Raw genomic sequence first — 24,632 nt, 5'->3', positions numbered from 1 at the left:
AACACCATGTTTCATCATCCGTCCAAGACTCACTTCCCCTCTGCTCCGTCGAAGAAACCCCCCCCGTGACACATCGGTCCGGGCTCATCTCACCCGTACATGCTCATCTCTGTCAACGACATTACAAGAAACCATGCACAAGTGCCTTGTCGAGCTTGAACACATCGCTCGCCTATGCAAGGAAAACTTCGAGCTCTCCCTCCAGCTCCACGAAACACAGCTCCAGCTCTCAGATGCAGCAAAGGAATTACAGACACTACAGCAAGGTCAGTAAGTGCGACGAATCTGCTTGCAGTCCCAGCAATGAAACCTCCGTGTGTTTACCTCCCGCAACCCCTTGCAACTGTGCTATCAAGACTGCCATAACATGTACTGATAGTTCCGCAGGGCCACACCCTCCTAACACGGCAGTGTTTGACACTCGGCCAGACACAAGTACGCATGCGCGACGAGCATCATGGCTCCTACCCCTCGCAGACAGCACCTCAAACTATGCCACTTTGGCTCCTGCATGCCACCGAGCGACCACCACTGACAACACAAACAGTGCACTCGCGCCTAGCGTTTTGCCCGCGACCGTGCTGCCACAGGCCGCGCCCTCGGACAATGGACTCACTAACGGCTCACAAGCTCTACTGAGCTCACCCGACCAAGGTGCCACTGCTTCGGGCCGGCGACCATCTTGTCGCGTTGACTCCTGGGACACTTTGCCGCCTCGGCTCCCGTCAGCTCCACCGAGTGGCTCCGAGCACCACGACCACACCTTGATGCCCCGCCCGCCACACATTGTAAACAAACCGCCTCCCACGGCACCAGCAACATTTCCGTCATCACCAACGGCACGGTTCAGAAGCTTCGCCTCACACCAGGTCCCCCGATCTCCAGTAAACCACATCGACTTTGTCCCGAGTGCCTCTCCGACCTTAAAAATCAGATTTCTGAACTACTAAGCTCCGACGTCATTGAACCCTCTGCCAGTAGCTGGTCTACACCTGTACATACGACACCCAAGAAAGAGGGGTCCTGGCGCATGTGCGGAGACTACCGTTGATTAAACGCATGAACAATTATGGACACCTACCCCATACCCAACATTGCCGACTTTACCAGTTCCCTCGACCACATTCTCTGCCATTGATTGCAAACAGGCCTACCACCAGATCCCCATGGCACCTGAAGACATCAAGAAGACAGCAATCACCACTCCGATCAGGTTATTTCAGTTTCAATTCACGTCCTTCGGTTTGAAAAATGAATCCAGACCTGGCAACACTTCATCAACGAAGTGCTATTCGACCTAAAATTCTGCTTTGCATATCTTGATGACATTCTTGTGTTCAGCTCCTCTGTCAAGGACAACATTTGATATGTGCAAACTGTTATGAACACTCTTGCAGCATCAGGCATTGAGACCAACTGTGACAAATTGCAGCTACATCAACCCGCTGTCACTTTTCTTGGTTTTCGGGTCTCTGCCGATGGCATTTCACCGCCCCCTGAGAAAGTACAAACAATACTAAACCTACCCAGACCTTCATCATTCAAAGAGCTCCAGCACTTTCTGGGGGCGGTTAATTATTATCATCGACATCTACCTCGGGCTGCGGAGATTCAGGCTCCACTGACGGATGCCTTGGCAGGCACCAACACTTCTGGATCTCGGCCCGTTCCATGGACCCCTGCTATGACTGACTCTTTCACTGCCCTCAAAAATCTTCTTGTCAAGGCCTGTACCATTGAGCAACCTCATCCCAATGCGCAGCTTTTCATCACCACAGACGTGAGCGATTCTGCAATCGGTGCTGTCCTTAGCCAGACAATTGATGGCCAAACTTCGCCTGTGCAGTTCTTCTCGCGCGAGCTCACCAATGCACAATGGAAATATTCTGCGTTTGACAGGGAGTTGCTCACGGTCTACGAAGTGATCAAGCATTTTAAGACTGACATTGAGGGATGCCCTTTCTATGTTTTAATGGACCATAAACCAAGGTTTTGTATAGAATCTTTCAGCGCCTTTTAAAGTGTTTAAAAATAATGTATGGTTTCTGTCTGCTTTGGAATGTGAGAAGTCAGAATGTGGTAGTGAAACTAGAAAATCTGAAGAAGGAAATGTAAAGACTCAGTCTCAATCTAGTAGCAGTCAGTTAAATGAAATGGAAGAACAATACAGTCACTGACATGAAATGGAAGAACAATAAGACTTTCTGGGCAGATGAACATAGGTTAATATCAACAACAGCAGAGACAAAATGTAAGTTACTGTGAACAGTTTGGTGACTGGGTTATTTTCATCAGAATTCATGATGACATAAAAAGCAGATAATCTAATAAAAGTCAGCTTCTTCAACAACACAAGTTTTGTTAAGCACCAATTAAATACAAAGAAATCACAGAAAATAATAGATCCTGAATCTTCTTGAACCAAGCAAAAACAAAGACTTCAAGAACTGGAAGCCTCTTGGCGGTTAAAGTACTCTGGAGAACACTGTAACTTTGTCAGATTGCGGAGCATTCTAATACAAACCCACTCTCTCAGCTCACATACACACCCATCATCGCATGGGAGGTAGGCACAACATGCAGTGCAATGGAGAAAGGAGATCACACCACATTAAGAAAATATATATGTCTGTGTGCAAGCTAAACACTGATGACTGGCACTGACAGAGTTCAAAACAATGTCCGTAAAATACATAAGTATAGCAAAGTAGTCATAAATAAGTCCACGGGAGAGCATGTAGTGCATATATCAGCAAGCTGAGAGAAGTGAGGTTGAGATGGTCTGTCGTAGTCCTTAAATCTGCTGCTGAAAATGAAGAAGTCCTTCACAGAGTCGGTGAGGAAAGAAATATATGGAAAACACTGACTAGAAGAAGGGACAGGGTGATAGGACATATGTTAAGATACCAGAGGTAATAAGTTCCTAACTAATGGGGGGGGGGGGGGGGGGGGGGGAGTTTTAGAAAAACTGTAGGGAAAGAGAAAGAGTGAAATATACCAAACAAATAATTCAGAAAATTGGATGTAGTTGCTTCTCTGAGATGAAGAAGTGGGCAAAGGACAGGAAGTCATGGTGGGTTGCATCATTTCTGTTGGAACATGACAACCCAAGAGAAAAAAAATATATTGCACAGAAACAAAGTTTATGGCATAATATGAGGGTCATTCAACAAGTAATACACCTGTTTCTTGGCCAATTTCAGCTTAAAAAATGCGGAATTTGTTATGCAACGTTATGAAATATTTCCACTTTCAGCCCCTACAGTTTAATGAAGTTCCAGTTGGTGGTGGTGCTATAAGTAGCCTCCAAAATGGTGTTTGTAATGGAGGTGTGTTCCATGTAGAGAGCTGTCAGTGAATTTCCTTTGGCAGAAACCCAGAGCATTTCAGATATTCATACACACTTGCAGAATGTCTACAGAGACCTGGCAGTGAATAAAAGCATGGTGAGTCATGGAGCAAAGTATCTGTCATCATAACGAGGTCACCAAACCTGTCCAGTCTCCACCACACCAGCTGGCCACTTACAGCTGTGACTCCTTGCAGTGTTAGAATGTGTGGACACTCTTATTTGAGGTGGTCAATGGATGACAAACACTTAGCTGCACAACTGGACGTCTCTGTTGGTACTGCTTATAAACTTGTCCACCAGATGGGGTACCTAAAGGTATGTGCATACCTAATAGAAGACCATAAAGAGCAACAAAGGACCATCTGTGTGGAAATACTTGCACATTACAAGGCTGACAGTGACAATTTTTTGTCAAACATTGTCACAGACAATGAAACATGGGGTCATCACTTTGAAATGGAAACAAAATGGCAATCCATGGAGTGGCACCACACCACCTCTCCTCTGAAGAAGAAATTCAAAGCTACACCTTCAGCCTGCAAAGTCATGGTGTTGGCCTTCTGGTACCCTGAAGGGGTTATTGTTTGATGTTCTCCTTCATGGTGCACAGACCAACTCTGAAGTGTATTGTGCTACCATCAGTAAACTGACAAAATGAATTCAGCACATTTGTCTCCACAAAAATGCAAACAAACTTCTTCTTCTTCTTCTTCAGGCAGCAAGAAGGATGTTGGCTCCAACATCGAGCAGTAGATTGGACCATCCAGGCATACAGATCCCCCCAGCTTCCCAGTAAGGCGACATAAGGCCATCGCATTGAATGGAGATTATGTTGAAAAGCAGGGTTTTGTAGTCATAATACTCGAGAATAATATGGCGTTTTGGAATCCTGAATAAAACCAACCTGCTCAAAAAAAAAAAAAAAGGGGGGGGGGGGGGGGCATTGTGTGTTCATACAGTTCACAGGTGCGCTTATAAAGGCCCCTTGGTTTGGCCCCCTGGTGCACTCTGGTGAACCTCTAAAGAAACAGTATTATTTAAGCAATTGCACCTGTACTTTATTGTATCTTACATTGGCTCTATAAATTACTATGTTCCATGAACCATATTTGTTCTTGCTATAACAGTTTCAATTAAAAAAATGCACTGTCACTTAATAAACCTTCTCTCTTATTTCCACATACAAGTTTTAACAATCATGTACTTTAATATCTATAAAAATTCATTGAGTTTGTGATGGATGAGGAATCATATATTCCAGGCCACTGAAACATAAAAATCACTTTATTGTCTTCAGTCAACATTTACACTTTAGCTGGTGGAAGCAGGAGAACTTCAGTTAAATAATACTGTATTCTCAGTATAGGTTGTGATAATAGGAGACAATAATTTTAATAAAACCTTTTGGGCATTTTGTTGCATTGTTTTGAAAATAAAACCACTGTTCAAAATGATATGGCCTAATGACCAATAAGATTGCATTCAAATTGACACTGGCCATGGAAGGCTCAGCACTTATATCAGGTGACATGGATGTTGCTAGTGGCATGATTTAGGTGGATGTGCAGCAGAAATTGCTACTGATAATACGGTGTCAAGTACTGAAAATCATGTTTATTAGTATGGAAGTTGAAAGAAATTATTGTTTACATACATTGCAGCATTATATTCACAATTAATGAGTATGTTATTTAATGTTAAGTATTTTAACACTTCAGGATTTTTGCAGACTTTAATAAGAGAATGGCAAAGTACAAAAGAGTTTCTTCAAAAATTATCCATTAAAGAATGCTTGCCTAAATCTTTATAATGACTGCTGTCACCCATTCAGAGTTAAGAATTATGGTGTGGGTAATTTTTATTAAAGACTATTTATTCATGTGTAGTGTTATGAGATTATGCCCAGACACACTCTAATCTGCAGCACGTCAAAAAATGTCAAGAAACCTGGTAGGTTTATTATACTCAAACTAATACTTGTTCCTTTTCAGAAATGTACATAATGATACACATCCCTGTCACTGAAACTCTGTCATGTGACAATGTTTGTGCAAATGACAGATGTGGAGCCCCAGGGTCACAGTTGGTTTCATCCTTGTGGAACATGGGTTGGCCAGCGTATCTTGCCAGCCGACGGAACTTCATTGTGGCTGAAGTGGATGGTCGTGGCTCTGGCTTTCAGGGAGATTACATCAGACACCAAATACACAGGAAGTTTGGTTCCATTGAGATCCGTGACCAGATTGATGTTGTGGAGTAAGTAATGCATGTACTATGTGTTTTTAAGTTTTTTAATTCATTAAGGGCTTGTAAGAGTAACATACAATGATAAACACTGATTATAACCAATGTAACAAATAAGAACACTGGACAAAATGTTGATCACCCCTTAAAAGAGCATACTGGTCACTTTGGAACATTGTAAATGGTGTGGAACTGATACCAGGTGGTCATGTAAACCTCCACCACTGACATTAAGTCATGGTAATAAAGTGTGTACCTGCTAATACGGTGTATGGAATCACCACAGTAAACTGGATCAATGTGGAGACATGACAGAAAGGAGAAATTGTGTTCAGACTTATCCAGAACCCAATGTGTATGAATTTGTCAGTATTTGTTGATGAATCAATGCAGATTGCCCAATTTTGGCTACGAGGAATTGTGTACCACTTGCAGCCATATAAAACTGTGTCAGAACAGTGATCATGAAAGAGTACTAACTGACAGGGACCAGACATGAGTGTCTCATCTTGTTAATGACAACTAGTTTTAAGCCTGAAGGAATTGCTGTTGTTAGTGAATGCAGGTCCACCTTAACCAGTTTGAAGCAAACATTGCACAGGAAACTGCATGCATTGGACATTTCTACATCTACATCTGCATACGTACTCCTCAATCCACTGTGTGGCATAGTGCCACTACTAGTCATTTCCTTTTCTGTTCCATTTGCAAACAGAGCAAGAGAAAAATGACTATCTGTATGCTTCCATACAAGCCCTAATCTCTCTAATTTTATCTTCATGGTCCTTACGCAAAATGTACATTGGTGACAGTAGAAATGCTCTGCAGTCAGCCTAATGCTGGTTCACTAAATTTTCTCAACTGTATCAAATCTTCCTTTAATCTGACCTGGCGTGGATCCCAAATACTCAAACAGTATGCAACAATGGGTCATACTAGTGTCCTATATGTGCTCTCCTTTACAGATGAAACACACTTTTGTAAAATTCTCCCAACAAACCAAAGTCGACCATTCACCTTACCTACTACATTCCTTACCCACACTCATTCCATTTATGTTGCTTTGCAATGTTACACCTACATATTTAATCGATGTGGCCTTGTCAAGCAGCACACTACTAGTACTATATTCGAACATTAGGGGTTTGTTTTTCCAACTCACCTGTGTTAACTTAAATTTTTCTACATTTAGAGCTACCTGCCATTCTTTCACCAACTACAAACTTTGACCAAGTCATCTGGTATCCTCCTAAAGTCACTCAACAATGACACCTTCCCATACACCACAATATTATAAGTAAATGGCTGCAGACTGTTGCTTACCTTGTCCACTGGATAATTTACATATACAGAAAGAAACAACGGTTCTATCACACTTCCATGAGGCACTCCTAACTATACCCTTGTCTCTGATTAACTCTTGCCATCGAGGACAACATACTCGGTTCTGTTACTTAACAAGTCTTCGAGCCATTCACCTACCTCGGAAATTATTCCATATGCTTGTACTTTCATTAAAAGTTGGCAGTGTGGCACGTGTCAAATGCTGTACAGAAATCTAGGAATATGGAGTATGCCTGTTGCCATTCATCCATGGTTTGCAGGATCTCACGTCAGAAAATGACAGGCTGAGTTTCACACAAGCAATGCTTTCTAAAATGGTGCTGATTTGTGGACAGAAGCTTTTCCCTCTCAATGAAATTTATTATATTCAAACTGAGATTATGTTCAAGGATTCTGCAGCAAACTGTTGTAAATATATTAATCTGAAATTTGTGGGTCCTTTGTTTTATCCTTATTATATACAGAAAGCCTGCACTGTTTTCAGATGCTTGGGACTTTGCAAGAGATTCACAATAAATACAAGCTAAATGGCCAATGCTGTAGTGTACTCTTTGTAAAACCAAAATGGAATTCTATCTGCACCTGGGACTTATTTGCTTTCAACTCTTTCTGTTGTTTCTCTACACAATGATGCTTACTAATATGTTCCCCATACAGGAGTCAGTTTTTTTTTTTTTTTTTTTTTGGTCACACAACAGTATGTTTGTACAATTCTCCTGCATAAACAATTTTTTAAATGCAAAATTTAAAACTTCAGCTTTAATTTTGCTATCATTGACTGCTACACCAGACTGGTCAATGAGTGACTGGACAGAAGCCTTAGAACCACTTAGTGATTTTATATAGGACCAGAATTTTCTCAGGTTCTCAGCAAGATCTATTGCAAAGGTATGGTATTTGGAGCCAGGTGCCTCACAATACGCCACTGCCCCCACCAAATGCACATAAAGCTGCATTGCCTTCAATTGGCCAAGCAGCACAGCAACTGGACGGTAATGACTGGAGGCATTTATTGAGGTTCAATGAGTCACAGTTTTGCTTCTATTCAAATGATACAAGGTGCTGAGTGCATCGACAGCCCCATAAGGTGTTTAACCTGTTGTGTATGGTGGGTGTAGCGCAGGATGATGGTGATTCTGTGATGCTTGGGGGATGTTTGGGATACCATGACATGGACCCATGCTTTCAGGTTTTTGTCTACATGAACCAGGTCGTATACTTCAAGATTTCCAATGACCAAATACTGTTCTTTCTTCTAAGTCTTCATGATCAGTATGCAATTGATATTCCTGTGACTGATGACCATCAATGTTAAGTCCCATAGTGCTCAGAGCCATTTGATATTCCTGTCTTCCGAAACGACTACACCTGTGCCCACAGAGCTACTTGCCTACTGTTTTGATGAATATCCATGTACACTGGCACATCTCACTTGGCTTGCTAAATCACCCAATCTTGACCCAATAACAAATGTCTGGGACTATTTGGAACTGCACATGCAACACAGCAGTCAACATCCTCACAGTTTATTTTTATTTATTTATTTATTGTATTTTTTTTTTGCATGGAGACACCAACTGGTGTCTTTTGCAAACGTCATAGCATTTTTTTACAAGTTTAGTACAATATATATATATATATATATATATATATATATATATATATATATATATATATATATATATATATACACACACACACAATAACTTATTTTAGTTTAATATTAATATTCACTTAAAGAGTATAAACATTTGTCAATCAAGAAATGTTTCAGTTTCACTTTGAATAAGTTCCCTTTGTGGCACCTTATAGAGCTCGGTAATCTGTTGTACCATATTTGACCACTAATGCATGGACTATGGTCTGTTGTTTTTAATTTTGTTCTTTGTCTGTAGTAGCAGTCTTTATTTCTTGTATTATAGGCATGCATATCAGAGCACTTTGTTTCTTTGTTTTGATGTGTCACAAAAAATATAATTAATTTGTAAAGATACAGTGAGTAGACTGTTAGGTATTTATGATGGACAAAGATTTCCCTGCATGAATCTCTATACCCTAATCCATGGATAATTCTGATTGCTCTTTTCTGTAGGGTTAATATTCTGTTCATATGTATGTCGGCAGCACAACCCCATATCTCTATCCCGTAATTAATCTGTGGAAAAATGGTTCCATAATAAATTGTTTTTAATGTCTGATGTGGAACTACCTTTGATAACTGGCTGATTAGATGTAATGAACTGCTGATTTTATTGCATAAAAATTTGATATGGTTTACCCATCTTAGATTTTCATCTAGGTGAATACCTAGAAATCTGCAGCCTTCTGTGTCCACTACTTCAATTCCACCTATGTTACTGATAGAGGTTTGGTGTGAGTTTGTAAGTTTAAATGGCAATAACTGAGATTTACTGATATTAACTTTCAAACCTTGATCTTGGAAATAAGTAGTTATTTGCTGTAGTCCCTCAGTGGCTACCAACGTTAACTCATCATTTTGTTTACCAAGAAATAACAGTGAGGTATCGTCTGCATAGGTTACCAATTGGGAGTTGAATGGTTGCTCTATATCATTTATGTACACTAGGAAAAGGAAAGGGCCCAAAATTGAGCCCTGGGGTACACCTTGTGTGACTGTCTCATATTTGGACTGAAAATTAATGATCTGATTATTGATTTTGTAAGTCAGCATTGTACACTGCATGCGGTTAAATAAATATGTAGCCAGCAATTGCATGGATGCGGCATTTACATTGTATGACTCAAGTTTACTTAAAAGTAACTCATGGTTTACCGAGTCAAAGGCTTTAGTAAGGTCTAGAAATATGCCAGCTGTTTGCATTCCTTGATCAAGGGCACCATACGTTTTGTGAAGAAATTCCGTAATTGCTGTCATAGTACTATGATCTTTTCGGAATCCATGTTGTGTCTCTGTTAGGAACTTATTTTTCAAGAAATAGTCACTAAGTTGTGTCAGCAGCACAACTTCAAATACTTTGCTGAAGACAGGTATTAATGATATGGGCCTGAAATTTGAAACCTCTTCCTTGGATCCTTTTTTATGCACTGGTTTAACTCTGCTCCATTTCAATACATTTGGAAATGTATGTTCTCTGATACTGCAGTTTACCAGGTGGGTGATTATTTTAACTAATTCCTTATTACACTTTTTAATCACGATACTACTCAAACCATCCCATCCAGTTGAGAACTTATTCTTTAGGTTATTTATTATCCTGCCTATTTCTTTTTCACTTACTTGTTTGAATTCAAAAGGCGGCTCTTCAAATGGGCAGAGCTTTACCTCACTACTCACAACTGTGTTATTAATTGGACTAACAGCTGCAGATATAAAGTATTTATTGAAAACATTGCAGACTTTATTAGGATCTTTAATTGTGTTTCCTTCATGTCTTATAATTAAAAATTCAGTTTCTGGCTTCGGTGTGGCTTTGCGAAATTGATTTACAATTCTCCATGAGGTCTTGGCTATATTGTCTGATTGAGCTATTTCACTGCTGTATATCTGTTTTCTTAGATTTGAAAGCTCTTTCTTAAAGATTTTCTTGGCTTCGTTGTACTTGGCCTTAAAAACCTGCAGGTTTGTTGACTTGTGTAACACATCCAAGTCCTGGATGTTTTGCCTGAGTTTTATCATATTTGCTGGAAGTATCAGTCTGTTGGTTTTTGCACTTTGGTTATGGGTGAACACTCTTTGTATTTTCTTAACAGGGCAGCATCTGTCAAAGTGTCTTAGCATAGTATCATAGAATTTGGCCCATTTGTTTTCAGATCCTTCAGTCTGGTAAACCAGATCCCAGTCCTCTATAGCTAATTTATTTCTTAAGGCAAGGATGTTACCCTCTTTTAGGATTCTTTTATTTTCGATAACTTTTGTCATTTTTGGGATGCTTGAGTTTACATACTCTACAAGCTGGCATTTGTGGTCAGAGTAGTGAAAATCCATATTCCAGCACCTAACACTGTCTTTAATATGTTTACATAGTATAACATAATCAATTCTGCTAGATGTGGACTTTGTTACCCTGGTATCACTGTTTACTACATTTACGAGATTATATGAGTTAAGAGTATCTATTAACCTCATATTACACAAACTGGAAGATTTTGCCTCAATATTCAGATCACCAAGTATAGTTAGGTCCCTGGGACCACAACGTCCCACTACTCTACTAAATATGTCTATGAAGCTAACTACATCAGCCTTTGGTGGATGGTAAATCCCAATAACTTTATGTTTTCTCATAACCTCTCTACACTCTTTGGTGTGGACTTCAATGCCTGTCACTTCAATCAAGCCTTCTTTGTTATACTGGTCTAGATAGTTTATTTTCTTGTACTCGAGATTCTCACTAATGTAAACTGCCACACCACCACCCTTATGTTGCTGTCTACAATAACTATTTGCTAGGGAGTAGCCCTCTAGTTTACAGTAAATAATTTCATCAGATTTTAATCCATGCTCAGTTAACACTACTATATGAGGTGACTGTTCACTTACAAAAACCTGTAATATATTAAGCTTATTTCTAAGGTACTGTATGTTTAGGTGCATGAGCCTTAGTGGTATTTTTAACTGGTCACTCTGATTATCTTCCTTTAAAATGCACTGAGTTGGTTCACTTACATAAGTTCTGGATCCAGGCACTAAAAGTGTTCCTGTTCTTTGGCGATCTTGCGTTTCTTGATCTACTACCCAACCTGGCTTCTGTCTGTCTAGTTGTCAAGGTAGCTGCTGAGGTGCCTTCTTGCTCCGTGCAGTCCGAGGAGGTGCCGAGCTGCCTGGTGTTGCAGTAACTGGAGTTGTATACTCCACCACATTTGATTGAGTACGTGATGCTGAAGAGTCTGCAGTTGATGCAACAGCTTCTGTTGTTTTAACTAGCTGGCTTGGCCAGTTGTTTTTACCCAGTCCTGGGAATATGTTAGTTGCTTTACTTTCCCACAAAAACATGTCACTTTGAACTCTGGGTTTTATTGGTCTTGAGGATCTTCTAGGAGCACAATGTGTTTCTGGACTTTTGAATATCCTGTTCCTGCAAACTGATCTTCCTACTCCATTGTTCGTTACTGTCCTCTTGACAACATTGTGGTTGATTTCTGGTACTGTAATTTTTTCTTGCTGTGGTATTATTTGCTCAGTTCCATCTGGATCCTTCCACTCAAGTGATATTGCAGGCTTTAGTTGATTTTTTGGAGAGATGGCTGCAAGTAGAGTTCTGGCCATTTCTTCCTTGCCCTTAGCATTTAGGTGTAGTCCGTGAGAAGTGTACCATTCTCTGTTCTCAGGAACTGTTACAAACTGAGTGTTTTGGAAAGATTTCACTATTTTGGCTATTTTCCTATTTGTTCGCCTGGTTTCATCGTTCACACAAGACCAGCTTTCAAGATCATATCTATGGGGTATCCCTACTATGATTACATTTGTGTGCTGAAGCTTAATTAATGCTGATGTTATAGCATTTAATGCCTTGTCTGCTTCGTTTTTGGCTACATCATTTGTGCCACCCCAGATTATAACTGTGTCATTCATTGTGTGATCTTGTAAGTTGTTACAGCTTTCAAGTATTGAAGTTAATGGTCCACCTGGTATAACATTTCCTTGGATTACGAAATTATTATGACTTTGATGCATTAAGTTAGCTGCAACTGATCGGCCATGGCTGTCTGCAAACACTGTTATTCTTTTTTTGTGTTTAGGTGAACTTTTTGTGTTAGTGCTGTGTCTGTTGTACGAATGTTTCTTGCTACTTATGCTGTTTTCTTGAACTTTTTGAACTGCGTTCTGTGTTGTGGTATGCACACTGTGTTGTGAATCGTGATTTGTGTTGGGTGCATCAAATCTGTAGTTTTTGCACATTTCTATCTTGCCTGATTCTCGCTTCTGTAGTTCGTTTGTTAGCAAACATATAATTGTTTTCGAATACTTAAGTTCCTTTCTTACTATTCTGAGTTCATTCTGTAACTTTTCGCACACACACGTTTTTAACGGGTCTGTTTTGCTTTCGTCCATATCGTCACCGTCAGTACGAAAACAATCACTGCATTTCCAGCTTTTCACTCTATTCGTTGAATTTACACACGAGTAATGGAATTTCCTGTTGCACTTTACACAACACACGCCTTTTCTTGCTGTTTTGTTACAGGAACATGGTTTATTCCACGCTTCCTCACTTATTTCGTAAATAGAATTCAAATTTTCCGAACTGGTCGCGGCCATTGTCCACTAGTTAGTTTCAAAGTACAATATGTCCCTGTTCTTTCAACAGATCGCCGTATTTTTAGTTACTCACTGAGAACAATTACTAATCCGCATATACACACCATAAAATGTTTAACTTAAGCTCGTTAAACGATCAAAGTAACTTATTTTGTTCACACATTTATCAGTACACACTATACAGCCATTCCAAAGCACATCTTCAGTAGCTCTATAGGATCTAATCGTCAGTGAGTGGCTTTAGCCAGGTGATGCATACTTGCGGACCCTCTTCTTCGCTGAATTGAAGTCATTATCATGACCAGTCGGTATCTGCATGATATCCACTGGAAGCGACTAATTTCTTGTTTGGAGTGCCTATGGTACATATTTGCTTTGTAAACATTTTTTTAACTCTCCTGCTTACAAAAATTGATCACAATGTGCCGTTACATGGCCAAAATTAAATACTTCACACCAAAGCTTTGAAGACAGACAGAAATAGTTAGTAGTACAAAATCTGACATAGCAGGTGCAGTTAACACATTGGTGCATCCATAGTGACAACTGGGTATACTATACATGAGCCGATAGTCTTAAATAGGTGATCTCAGTGCAGTTTTGCCACTATACATCAAAGATTATCAGTACAGAGTGCACCTAAATATGGTGGCAGCAAGTTACAGACATGCGGCCATTCACAAGATAATCCATAGAACAATTTCTATGCTGGAAAAGTTTTAAATTGCACACCATCTGCAGTGCTCCTAAGCAACCAGTGTTCATTTATGGGGATAACTAATATTTTGTCCAGTAACCTTGATGTTCATCTTCAGGTATCTCCAATTCCTACATCAGCATCTATCAATAATTTATGTTTAATCAAAACTAATTGTACATCCATTGAACCCCTCACCCCTTCCTGATGATGTTTACTCCACCTGCTCCACTCAAGACAACCACTTACCTCAGCTTAAGCAGTCTACCACAATGTAAAAATGGAGGCATGTATACATAAGTAGGCAGGGGTTTCATATGAAGAATAAAACAAGCTCAAAAGCTGAGCTACAATGCTCAATTTCTTGTTTGTTTCATTATTTGATGCTCATAGCTTCCTTCACTAAGTAAATGGTTGTCTTTGCTCTTCCCACTCAGGATTTTCCATTATTATACAAAATATAACAACATTCATACTTTTAAATAAATGAAAGGAGATTGTTGTGGTTATTGTCCCATCAGTAAATCCCACAGTGTGCTACTGGCTACTACACTGAGGTGAAAAAAGTCATGGAATACCTCCTAATATCAGGTTGGACCACTTTTTGCCCAGTGTAGTGCAGTAACTCAACATGGCATGGACTCAGCAAGTCATTGGAAGTCCCCAGCAGAAAATACCGAGCCATGGTGCCTCTTAGCCGTCTACAATTGAGAAAGTGTTGCTGGTGCAGGATACTGTGTGCAAACTGACATCTCAATTATGTCCCATAAATATTCAATCTGATTCATGTTGGGCAATCTGGGTGGCCAAAACATTTGCTTGAACTCTCCAGAATGTTCTTCAAACCAGTCGCGGACAGTTGTGGCCTGGTGACATCACATTGTTGTGCGGAAACATAAAGTCTGTCAATGGCTTCAGAGAATCTCCAAGTAGCCAGACATAACCATTTATAGTCGCTGACTGGTTCAGTTGGACTCAAGGACTCAGTCCATTCCATGCAAAAACAGCCCACATCATTAAGGAGTCACCACCTGCTTGCACAGTTGCTTGTTGAAAACTTGGGGGGATGACTTCATGGGGTCTGTGATACAGTCAAACCCTCCATCAGCTCTTACCAACTGAAATCAGGACTCATCTGACCAGGCTACAGTTTTCCATTTGTCTATGGCCCAACCGATATGGTCATGATTCCAGGAGAGGTACTGTAGGCAGTGTTTAGAAAAGGCACTCGTCTCAGTTGTCTGATACCATAGCACATATATGCCAAATTTCATCACACTGTCTAACAGATACGCTCATTGTACATTTTACATTGATTTCTGTGGTTATTTCATGCAGTTGTTGCTTGTCTATTGGCACTGACAACTGCACACAAACACCACTGGCCTCAGTCATTAAGAGGAGGCCGTCAGCCCCTGCGCTATCTGTGGTGAGAGGTAATGCCTGAAATCTGGTTTTCTCATAACACTTTTGACAGCATGGGTCTTGGCTATCGAGTTCCCTAATGACTTCCAAAATGGAATGTCCTGTGGATCTAGCTCCAACTACCATTCCGTGTTCAAAGTCTGTTGATACCTGTTGTGTGGTCATAATCATGTTGGAAACCTTTTTGCATGAATCATCTGAGTACAAATGATAGCTCTGCCAATGTACTGACTTTCGATACCTTGAATGTGATACTACCACCATCTCTATATGTGTTTATCGCTATCCCATGACTTTTGACACCTCTCTGTATAATTTAATTTTGAGATCACTAGAAAGGCATAATGAACTTTCCCCATATTTTATTATGTTTCTTTGTTGAATGGTTTGAAAATTTACGAAATGAAATGAAAAGTAGAGAGATGATAAGATTCAAAGGGATGTTAACCAAGACATTAGTCTAATTGAATGTAATTATTAGGTACCTGACGAACAACCTGAAGTTTGTTGATAGAGATCACGTAGCGCTTTGGGGCTGGGGATATGGAGGATTTGCATCTGCTATGATCCTCAGCAATGATGACCACAGGCTGTTTCGGTGTGGGATTTCAGTTGCTCCCATCACTAGTTGGGCTTACTATGGTAAGATACAAGAATTTGCATTCTTTTTCCTCATTAGAATCTGCATGAAAGATATGTACTCCACAAATAAATAAATCTATCTTCAAAGAGAGTAAATGCATTATTATCATTACCAGCAAAACTACTACTTGCATTCATCTTTAAGAAATTTTTATCTCATTAAAATCTGAAGTTGAGCTTTTTAAATTAAATTGCAGTGTGCATTTTTATACAGTATTAATTTGTCAAAATATGATTTGTGCATCATAGATTACTAAAATACTTGACCAAGCTATCACTGAATATACTATTACCTTACAAACACAGCATTGGCACATGCTTTCGAAAACTGATATGCATGTACTGTAATCATATATGAAAATAAGGTTACATAATACTTGTCTTAATAGTAGATGTCATTCTTGTGTCTAGTGTTATGTATGAAGGTTTTTGAGTACCGTCCTCCAGAATAATGTACATGAGAGAAAACATACTGGGAATCAGAATAAGTATAGTCACTTGGCTAAATGATTCTCAACAAGAGGTTGCCAGACTTACTCTACAAATGAGTCTTAATCATTCTTTTCTGGGCAATAAAGATTATTTTGAGAAAGAGAAGAGTTCACAGAAAAAATAATACCATAACCCATTATGAAGTGTATCTAAATAAAGTAGGGTGCTTTTCCAACCTTCTGGCCATCAATGTAAGAAAAAAGTTCTTTATGCAAAAGTAACTTTAATCTACTCTCTGTAGCAGCTTATTACCATAAGCAATTGTAAATTCTTCTAGAACTTTATAGCTAAAGCAAAGCTGCATGAAGTTCACCTTGTTTAGGTCTGCTGAGGGTGAGCTGACTGTAAATCATTTGATAAACATGGAAAGAATATTAATGGTGTCCACAGTTGGTAAATTTTTAGTCACCATTGTAGTGTCGTCTGCAAACATCATTAATTCACACTAGTTGGTCATAGCTATATACAAGTGATTAGCACAAAAGCAATAATAATAGTGGTTACAGGAGAGAATTCCCATGATATCTAACCTCCAATATGATATACAGATACTGCTGATTTAGAGTCCATTGCTTACAAACTGCTATTGATCCTGTTGGTGCGATAGGATTTAAAGTTATCTGATTAGCCACTGATATAATAATGGTGAACTTCCCCTAATAATAAATTCCAATCAAACAAGGCTTTACTCACATCAAAGAAACCAACTGGCAAACAGTTCCTGTTTAAAAACTCTAAGATGACATCCACAAATATGAAAATTGACTGTTCAGTTGCTAAATCTTTTTAAAAGACACATTTCCTTTTGTTTCTAATTCCAAAATGGTTAGTATACTGACTATCTTTGAATGCAGTAATTTTTTGAATACTTTTAATACTGTCATAAATTAATTTGGTCTATAGTTTTCCATGTTCATTCAGGTAAATACTGGGCTGATCACCAATCTCCTCATAGAAAATACAGAACACAAACAACTAAACCTTGATAACACACAGAACAAAGCTTACATCATTTACAGATGGATTAACAACTTCCCTCCCTTAGGTTAACTGATGACTGTGGCAACAGGAAGGCCATCCGGCCACAACATTTTAATAAAACAAATGTGCCCACTTCATGAAAACAGAGAGTTCATTTTCAAGGGATAAATGCTAGGAAAGAGAAGTAGGTGACATACTCTAGTACATTTATCTATTAGAGGTATAACACAATATTCTACTTATTTTGCTATAGTAGGTTTTCAGTAGTTTAATTGACATATTGCCTACATCAGTTGAATGTTTATTTTGTAATGATCCAATGGTTTTCTTGAGTTTTCTCTGGGCTATAGGTGAAGCAGGAATTTCATCACAAACAATGAGATTTGCTGCTTGACGATATCCATTACCATACCAATAGTTGACCTACAGTCTATTGGTTCAGTGACATATGGGAAGTGATCATTAACAATCTTTTCAGGCTTTTGTTTAGCATTAATATCATTGCTACAAACAAAAGGGAAATTTTGCCAGTCCTGATGGAAACTAAGCCAGTCTCATTTCTGCTGTTCTATATGCTTTTGATTTTGTTATCTCTATTATTAAATTTGTCCAACAAAAACAAATGTTTTACATTTTCAATCACTTTGTTCAAAATTTTACAGTGATTTTTGTATAAGTTCACTTTTCTGGGTTCTCAATTCAAAAAGTGATTCTAACGTCTTTTTGCAGCGCATTTTGATTCCTGTATCACTCCATGGCTTCTTGAGCTGTTGTTAGAAGATTGTCCTGCACATGTTTTATTTTTTAATTTGTTCAAAAAGGGACATAATTTCATTGCTGGTACTAAAAGTGTTTAGCTTCATGAAGAGATGAATCTCAAAAATGAAATTACAATCAAAGAGAGGTAGAAAAACTAACAGTTGCTAGTGAAGTTTTTTATTTATAATGTATATAGATACAGATTACAAGCTCTGCAACTCCAGAATTCTGAAATGCTGCTTCTTAATTTCACATTCTGACAAATAGAGTACTGCTTCTTAATGTGGACTTCTTTACCTTAGCAACTGTATATATCCTGGAACTCTAAAACCTCTTATGTGTTTCCAAATTCTACTAATGATCAAAAACATTTCTTCAAAAATATGATTATGTTGATCTTTCAGTTACAGTATGTTGCGTAAGGTAACTCTTCTCACACAGTGTATAAACATATATTGACCTGGCACGATGTTCACAAATTACAGCTCTAAAACAGCTAAACGCTAAGCTTTGTCTGTCCCCAGTGACGTCACTCCCATTGTCACGGAACGCACTGTACCATGGTGTGCCTCACTTCTCTGAGCCAGGACATGGGCATGTTAGGTAACTGCCCCACCAGCAGGTACTGCAATGCGTAGCAAAAACCATCATCACCATCCTGTCTTGAAGACGCATGGCAACCATCCGACACGGCCTGTATGGATAATTAATAACAGACTTCCCTGCAGTAAATGATTCAAAACTTGTTACCAAATAAAAGTATATTTATAACCATCACAATAATATTTGATGGTAAAGTAAACATTGGGTAACACACCATGATACTCAGAATGATATGCCCTTCACTAGACAGCAACAATGAGCCCTGAGTGGCAGGTACATAAACGTTTCATGACCGAAGGGCTTTATTTTTTTTTTTAATCTCACTAATGACAGAACAGTGTTGAAGGACATGGCACTATTCAGTATTAAGTGGAGTGAGACACAAAGCTCTGGATGAAATGGTGAGACAGAAATTGGCAACGGAATATTAGTAATATTCAAGATGCAAAAATTTCAGAAGTTTGGGTTTAATTTGGTAGTAGAGAAATGCCTGACTGTATTTGAAAGCATCGACAAAAATATGTTAACAAAGGAAAAGCTACTGATGTAGCACCAGAAGGAGTTTGAAAACATACAATATACAAAAGTAAAATGGAGGTGGAAAAAAAGAGTAACAAGACAAGGACAGCAAGTGGTAAAAGGAGGGACATGTCTAAAGGAAATAGAAAAAAGATTAGATTCTTTAGAGAGTAAGAACAATCTTGGGTTGGGAAGGACAGGTAAGAAAATTGACCATACCCTTTATACAAGAAGCATCTCAGCATTTGCTATAAGTGATTTAGGGAAACCATGCAAAACATAAATCTGGATGATCGGACAGGAATTTTAACTGCAATCCTTCTGAATGTGAGTCCAGTGTCAACCACTGCATGAATGAAATAGACAATAGCAAGAATGAGTAGCCTTGCAGCAGGATATGTGGTGAGAGTTAAGTACATGTTGTGTAACAAACAGATCTGCAAAATTGTGAAATAATGCTACTGGAAATCCACATCTAATACTGTTTCCCATTCAAGTAAATACCAAATGAAAACTTAATTAACATATTGACAACCAAACTGTTAAAATAAACTCAATTTACTTACATTGCAATCCAAAGTCTGTGTCACTGAGTTAACCTACAGATGAAAGTCTTAGTGTATTTTTCATTACTTTCAATTGTTATCTTATGGAATAGTTTTTGGAATGATACAATGAAAACTCAATAATGTTTTCTACTACAAAGCTAAGAGCTGACATTCTTCCCCTAATATGCTAGCACATTTAGTCTTCGGGACATTTAAAACTAATAATAAAAGATTTATAAGAACCTGTGACTCCTCAATTATAATTTAAGAATTAAATTGTAATATATTCTTAGATGTCTCACTTAGTATTGATTCTTGAACCATAGTGAGTTCCACAGCATAACTGATATCTGTTTTCAAACCTTTGCCTATTCTGATTTTCTAGCTTTCACATTATGTTGTGGACCACACAAACCTGTAACTATTCGTGCTGTCCTTTTTGTATAAATTCATTGTCCCCAGTTAGCCCTAGTTTTTGTAGGGACCACACACTTAACCTTCAGACTACTACATTCCAGGATTCACAGCAACTTCCAAAAGGGGTCAAATAAGACCCCATGCAATAATAGCGACCTTTGAATAGAAATGAATCCAAAATGTAACAAAATATTTTTAGTACATGGCCAATATATTTTATTTGTTAATATAACACATTTAAGCAATTAATTAAAGCTACAATACTGTGGCAGTGAATACAAAGTTTAAGATAAGAGCCTATATGTTTCATATTTTTTCCCTCTCTCATACACACAGATAAACGTTGAATAACATCTTTAGATAATGTTATACTGGCTTAACTATTCCTAATAAAACTAAACAAAAATGAGAAAAAGAGAACAGAACTGAATTTAAAAAAAAGAAGGTATCAAATTTCCAAGCATATGTCTACTTCATGTAGTTGCTTCTTGAAACACGCAGTGTTAGTAACTTTCTTAAAAATTTTTGTGTGTAACTATACATTTTTTGCACATTTCACAGAATACAAAACACTTTCTGCCAAACTTCCTTGGACACAGCTGATACCAGCTTCTTTTTGAAAGCTGCAATTTAGCAGAAGGTTCACCATCTTCTCTTCCCAGAGCCTGGAACAAGATTTTTCATTGATTTCCCTTCCTTGTGTTACAGTAAATATATTGAAAGAATAATTAAGTAATAAAAAAATTAAAAAATATGAAAGTGTGGACAATATTTCTAGTAAAATATTGTAATAAATATGTAAGTCGAGTCTTATGTTAATGTATTCAATACATCTCCACAAGAAGAAATTGTCCCTGACAGTAAAAAACTGGCTGTAGTGATATAGTGAGACCACTCTTTAAAAAGTTGATAAAAGTAATGTCATAAACTAGTGCCCAATCTCTCTTATAACTATATTTTAAAAAATGTTTGAAAAACTTGTGCACAGAGGGATTGTTGATCATCTAAACTTCCACAATATCCTCAACAAAAGTAATTTTGGGTTTTGTGTTGGTATTTCTACCAAGAAAGCAATATTCTGTTTTAAAATCAAGTTTCAGGAGCAATTAACATAAAAATGTCATCAGTACATGTTTTTTGTGGTCTCTCGAAAGCCTTCGATTGTGTAAACCATCAAATTCTTTTGAAAAAGACAGAGTATTGTGGTCCAGCAGGTACTCTCACTTCAGGGTCTCAGTGATATCTAAAGGATGAAAAGCAGACTGTAATGCAAAAGGGGTTATCCGGAGAACATGCACCATTTGAGATGGGCATCTTAAGTTGTGATGTGGCACAAGGCTCTATTGTGGGTCCACTGCTATTTCTTATTCTCATTACTGACTTACCACATCATTCCAATATGAGTAAATTTACCCTTTTCGCAGATGATACCATAATTCTCATAGACAAACTGTCAGAAAACAGTCTTGCACAAGCTGCAAACAAAGTTTTTGTTGAAATGTTAAATGGTTTTCTTCAAATGGTCTCTTACTTAATGCAGATAAAACCCATTATATGAGGTTCCATACACTACAAGGAAACCTCGAAGAAACTGACAAAGTATAGAGATGAACCGACATAGAAAGTTGAGGATACAAAATCCCTCCATCAGTTCAGTATATGCTCTGTAATTGGCATTTTATTTCCATTATCTCATTATTGTCATGTAAATTATATAGACGGCAAATGTAATTGGTCAACAAACACTCTTCATCTTTTAAGGACTTAGCTCAGCGACATTTGCACTATGTATTATTGTAAGAGTGGCTAAAGCAGATACCACTAAGGTTTTGTACTTTGGCTACTTTCATTCATTAATGTTGTATGCTATTGTATCTGGGGGGAACCAACCACTTAAATAATGAATGGTGTCCACCGTAGGCATTCTTGCAGGTACCTGATTTGAAGAATGGGGAATCTTACCACCAACTCACAGTTCATTTTTACTTGTTGACTTTTGTCTGTAATGACTTTTCTCTTTACAAATACAATAGCAAACATCATGACTACAACACAAGAATCAGAAGCAGTCTGCATAATGAACTGAAAAGTCTTAATCTGGTTCAAAATGGAATTTATTATTCCATCATTAAGCTGTTTAATGCACTCCCATCACATATTTAATATCTTCAAAATCAATTGCCCAGATTCAAATAAATTCTCAAAGAGTACCTCACAGAGAAATCTTTCTATATGGTTGATGGATTTCTGGGACAAAATGAATGCACTGCTAAACTTACAGTTATTTTAGAACTAGATTTGGTTTATTTCGTGTCAGGATATCTAAACATGTTTGTGATGCACTATTTAACAGTCAATGTAAACTACAATATCTGTGTCATATTTTTCATCTTTTTTCTCATTGCTAATGTTACAATTGTTTTGGAACTAGTTTTGATTAATTTTATGTCAGCAGTTCTATTTTAAACATGATTTTTAATCTTTGCTCTCTTTTTACTTGTATGTTGAGATCGAACTGTTACCTTTCTTATGTTTTTTTGGGAACTATCACAGCCAAGTGAAAATTTGGTTTTCGTATTCATGGATTATTTATTGCAATATTTAGCATAATTTTACTCCATTCCTCATTCTTCCACAGTACAACTCAGTTTTTCATTATTTCTGTGTGTGTTCTGTAATTGGTATTTTATTTCAATTATCTCCTCACTGTCACATAAGCTATATTTCAACTCTGTACAGTTTGATACATTCAATATCCTTACAATTAAATTGCTACCAGGATTTACAGGACAAAATAAATAAAAATAAATATCATCTTTGTAACTCCTAAGGGTCGTTCAGGTCATCGTTTGATTTGTGGTATGATTAACTCCCTGCCACGATTCATCAGAAAATTTCTCCTCCCTTGAGTAGATCTTGATGTAAGATGCTGACTTTTTGTCTTCCCTAATATATTAGATATTCAAACACCCTATGTCAACAATGTTGAAGAATAAGACAAAAGGTCGTCTTCTTGTGCTTCTTTTCACAGAATATTATTCATTGACCACCTTGTCCATTGCATCGACACCCCTTTGTTGATGTTTTTGTAATGCAAAATAATGTCTTTCGGTATTACCTCCTACATTCATTTCATGATGCCTGGTGCTAAGCAAAATCACAGCATGAGTCTTCTTCAGGTCATTGGACACAAAGGTAAACTCATTATGAAAAATGAAGACTGATGACATTACTTCCTTTATAGGTTTCAGCAACAAAGCATTAGGTATTTCTTGCTTATTCTTCCTCATTGTTCCACAGAAGGTCAAATTTCTCTTGTAATGTCCAATTGCAAGTGGAAAAAGACATTAAAAAGTTATCTGTGCCAATGCCACAGCCTCCTCTAAGGCAGCTAGTTATATCCAATACCACTGTTTGTCCTTGATTTTTTTTTTCTAGGGCATTCCCTTCTTTGCCAGTATATACTTCAGCCAAAGGCCGTACTTTCACCCACTACTTAACAGGTTTTGACTTCATATAAAAGACAATGGACAATGTTCACAGAAAGAAACAAGTTGTTCATCTACTGTGATATGTGAATGAGGACTGTAATTAGATTTCCAGTGGTTGACAGATAATATGACGACATCCCTGATAGCAGTGAATTTATCATTATTTCTCCTCTCATTTCTTATAGTGATGCCACCAAATCTGATGAATGTAGATAACTACTGAAATCAAGTTTCAGACATTCAAGCAAGGAAAACATCTTTTTTGCACATAAGATCTGTGATCCACAACAATTCTATAGGCTTCTGTTTAGCTTTTAGAACACCTTTAGTTGTCAGAACCCCTAAAAATAAGTACATTTCATCAACAACTATCAGCAACCATTATTTCTGCTTTGCTGGGTATCTTGCATTCCATTCCTCACAATATGCCTGTGTCTTTATTATTAGTGCAGTCTATAAGAACTTTTAAAATACTGTCATCAAAGAACAACTTGAAAGCTTTACTTACTGATTCAGTTCACTAAATGCTCCTGAAAGCACGTCAATAACATTATGAACTGTTCAATACATAGCTTACGGTGGATTTCTAGACCAAGATATTCCATTTTTACTTCTATAATTTTTATCAGTTAGTGTATTAACAGTGTCATCTTCATTAACACTGTTTTCTATTTCATCTGCTATTTCTTCTTCCACCTCTAACACAGTCTCATTTTCTGGTGATTCTGATTCATTGTCACTATTTAGTTCTTCACTATTATTCTGCATAATGGAAATTATTTCACTAAGATGCTCTGGGTTACTTATATCATATCTGTAATAATACCTTTCTGATATTTTTAATTCTCTAAAACAAACATCACTTGTTACCTCTCAG

General features: G+C 37.8%; 2 protein-coding genes across 3 annotated transcripts in view; one reads left to right on the top strand and one right to left on the bottom strand.

Annotated features, from left to right (window-relative positions):
• The window catches only part of LOC126195301 (inactive dipeptidyl peptidase 10-like), a 358,542-nt gene that overhangs the window by 323,261 nt on the left and 10,649 nt on the right, over positions 1 to 24,632 (top strand). Inside the window, exons 14-15 of the mRNA XM_049933856.1 lie at positions 5,414 to 5,608; positions 15,785 to 15,945. Of these exons, the coding sequence (XP_049789813.1) occupies positions 5,414 to 5,608; positions 15,785 to 15,945 (356 nt within the window). The remainder of the gene's footprint in view (positions 1 to 5,413; positions 5,609 to 15,784; positions 15,946 to 24,632) is intronic.
• LOC126195303 (endonuclease G, mitochondrial) overlaps positions 20,652 to 24,632 on the bottom strand; it is a 76,869-nt gene continuing 72,888 nt past the window's right edge. Inside the window, exon 7 of one of the 2 annotated variants that reach the window (XR_007538573.1) lies at positions 20,652 to 20,929. The gene's annotated coding sequence lies outside the window, so the exon portion shown is untranslated. The remainder of the gene's footprint in view (positions 20,930 to 24,632) is intronic. The other variant, XM_049933862.1, reaches the window with a different exon arrangement.

The sequence above is a fragment of the Schistocerca nitens genome, chromosome 7 (genome assembly GCF_023898315.1).
Source record: "Schistocerca nitens isolate TAMUIC-IGC-003100 chromosome 7, iqSchNite1.1, whole genome shotgun sequence".
Lineage (NCBI taxonomy): Eukaryota > Metazoa > Arthropoda > Insecta > Orthoptera > Acrididae > Schistocerca > Schistocerca nitens.
This window is presented reverse-complemented; position numbering and strand designations above follow the sequence as displayed.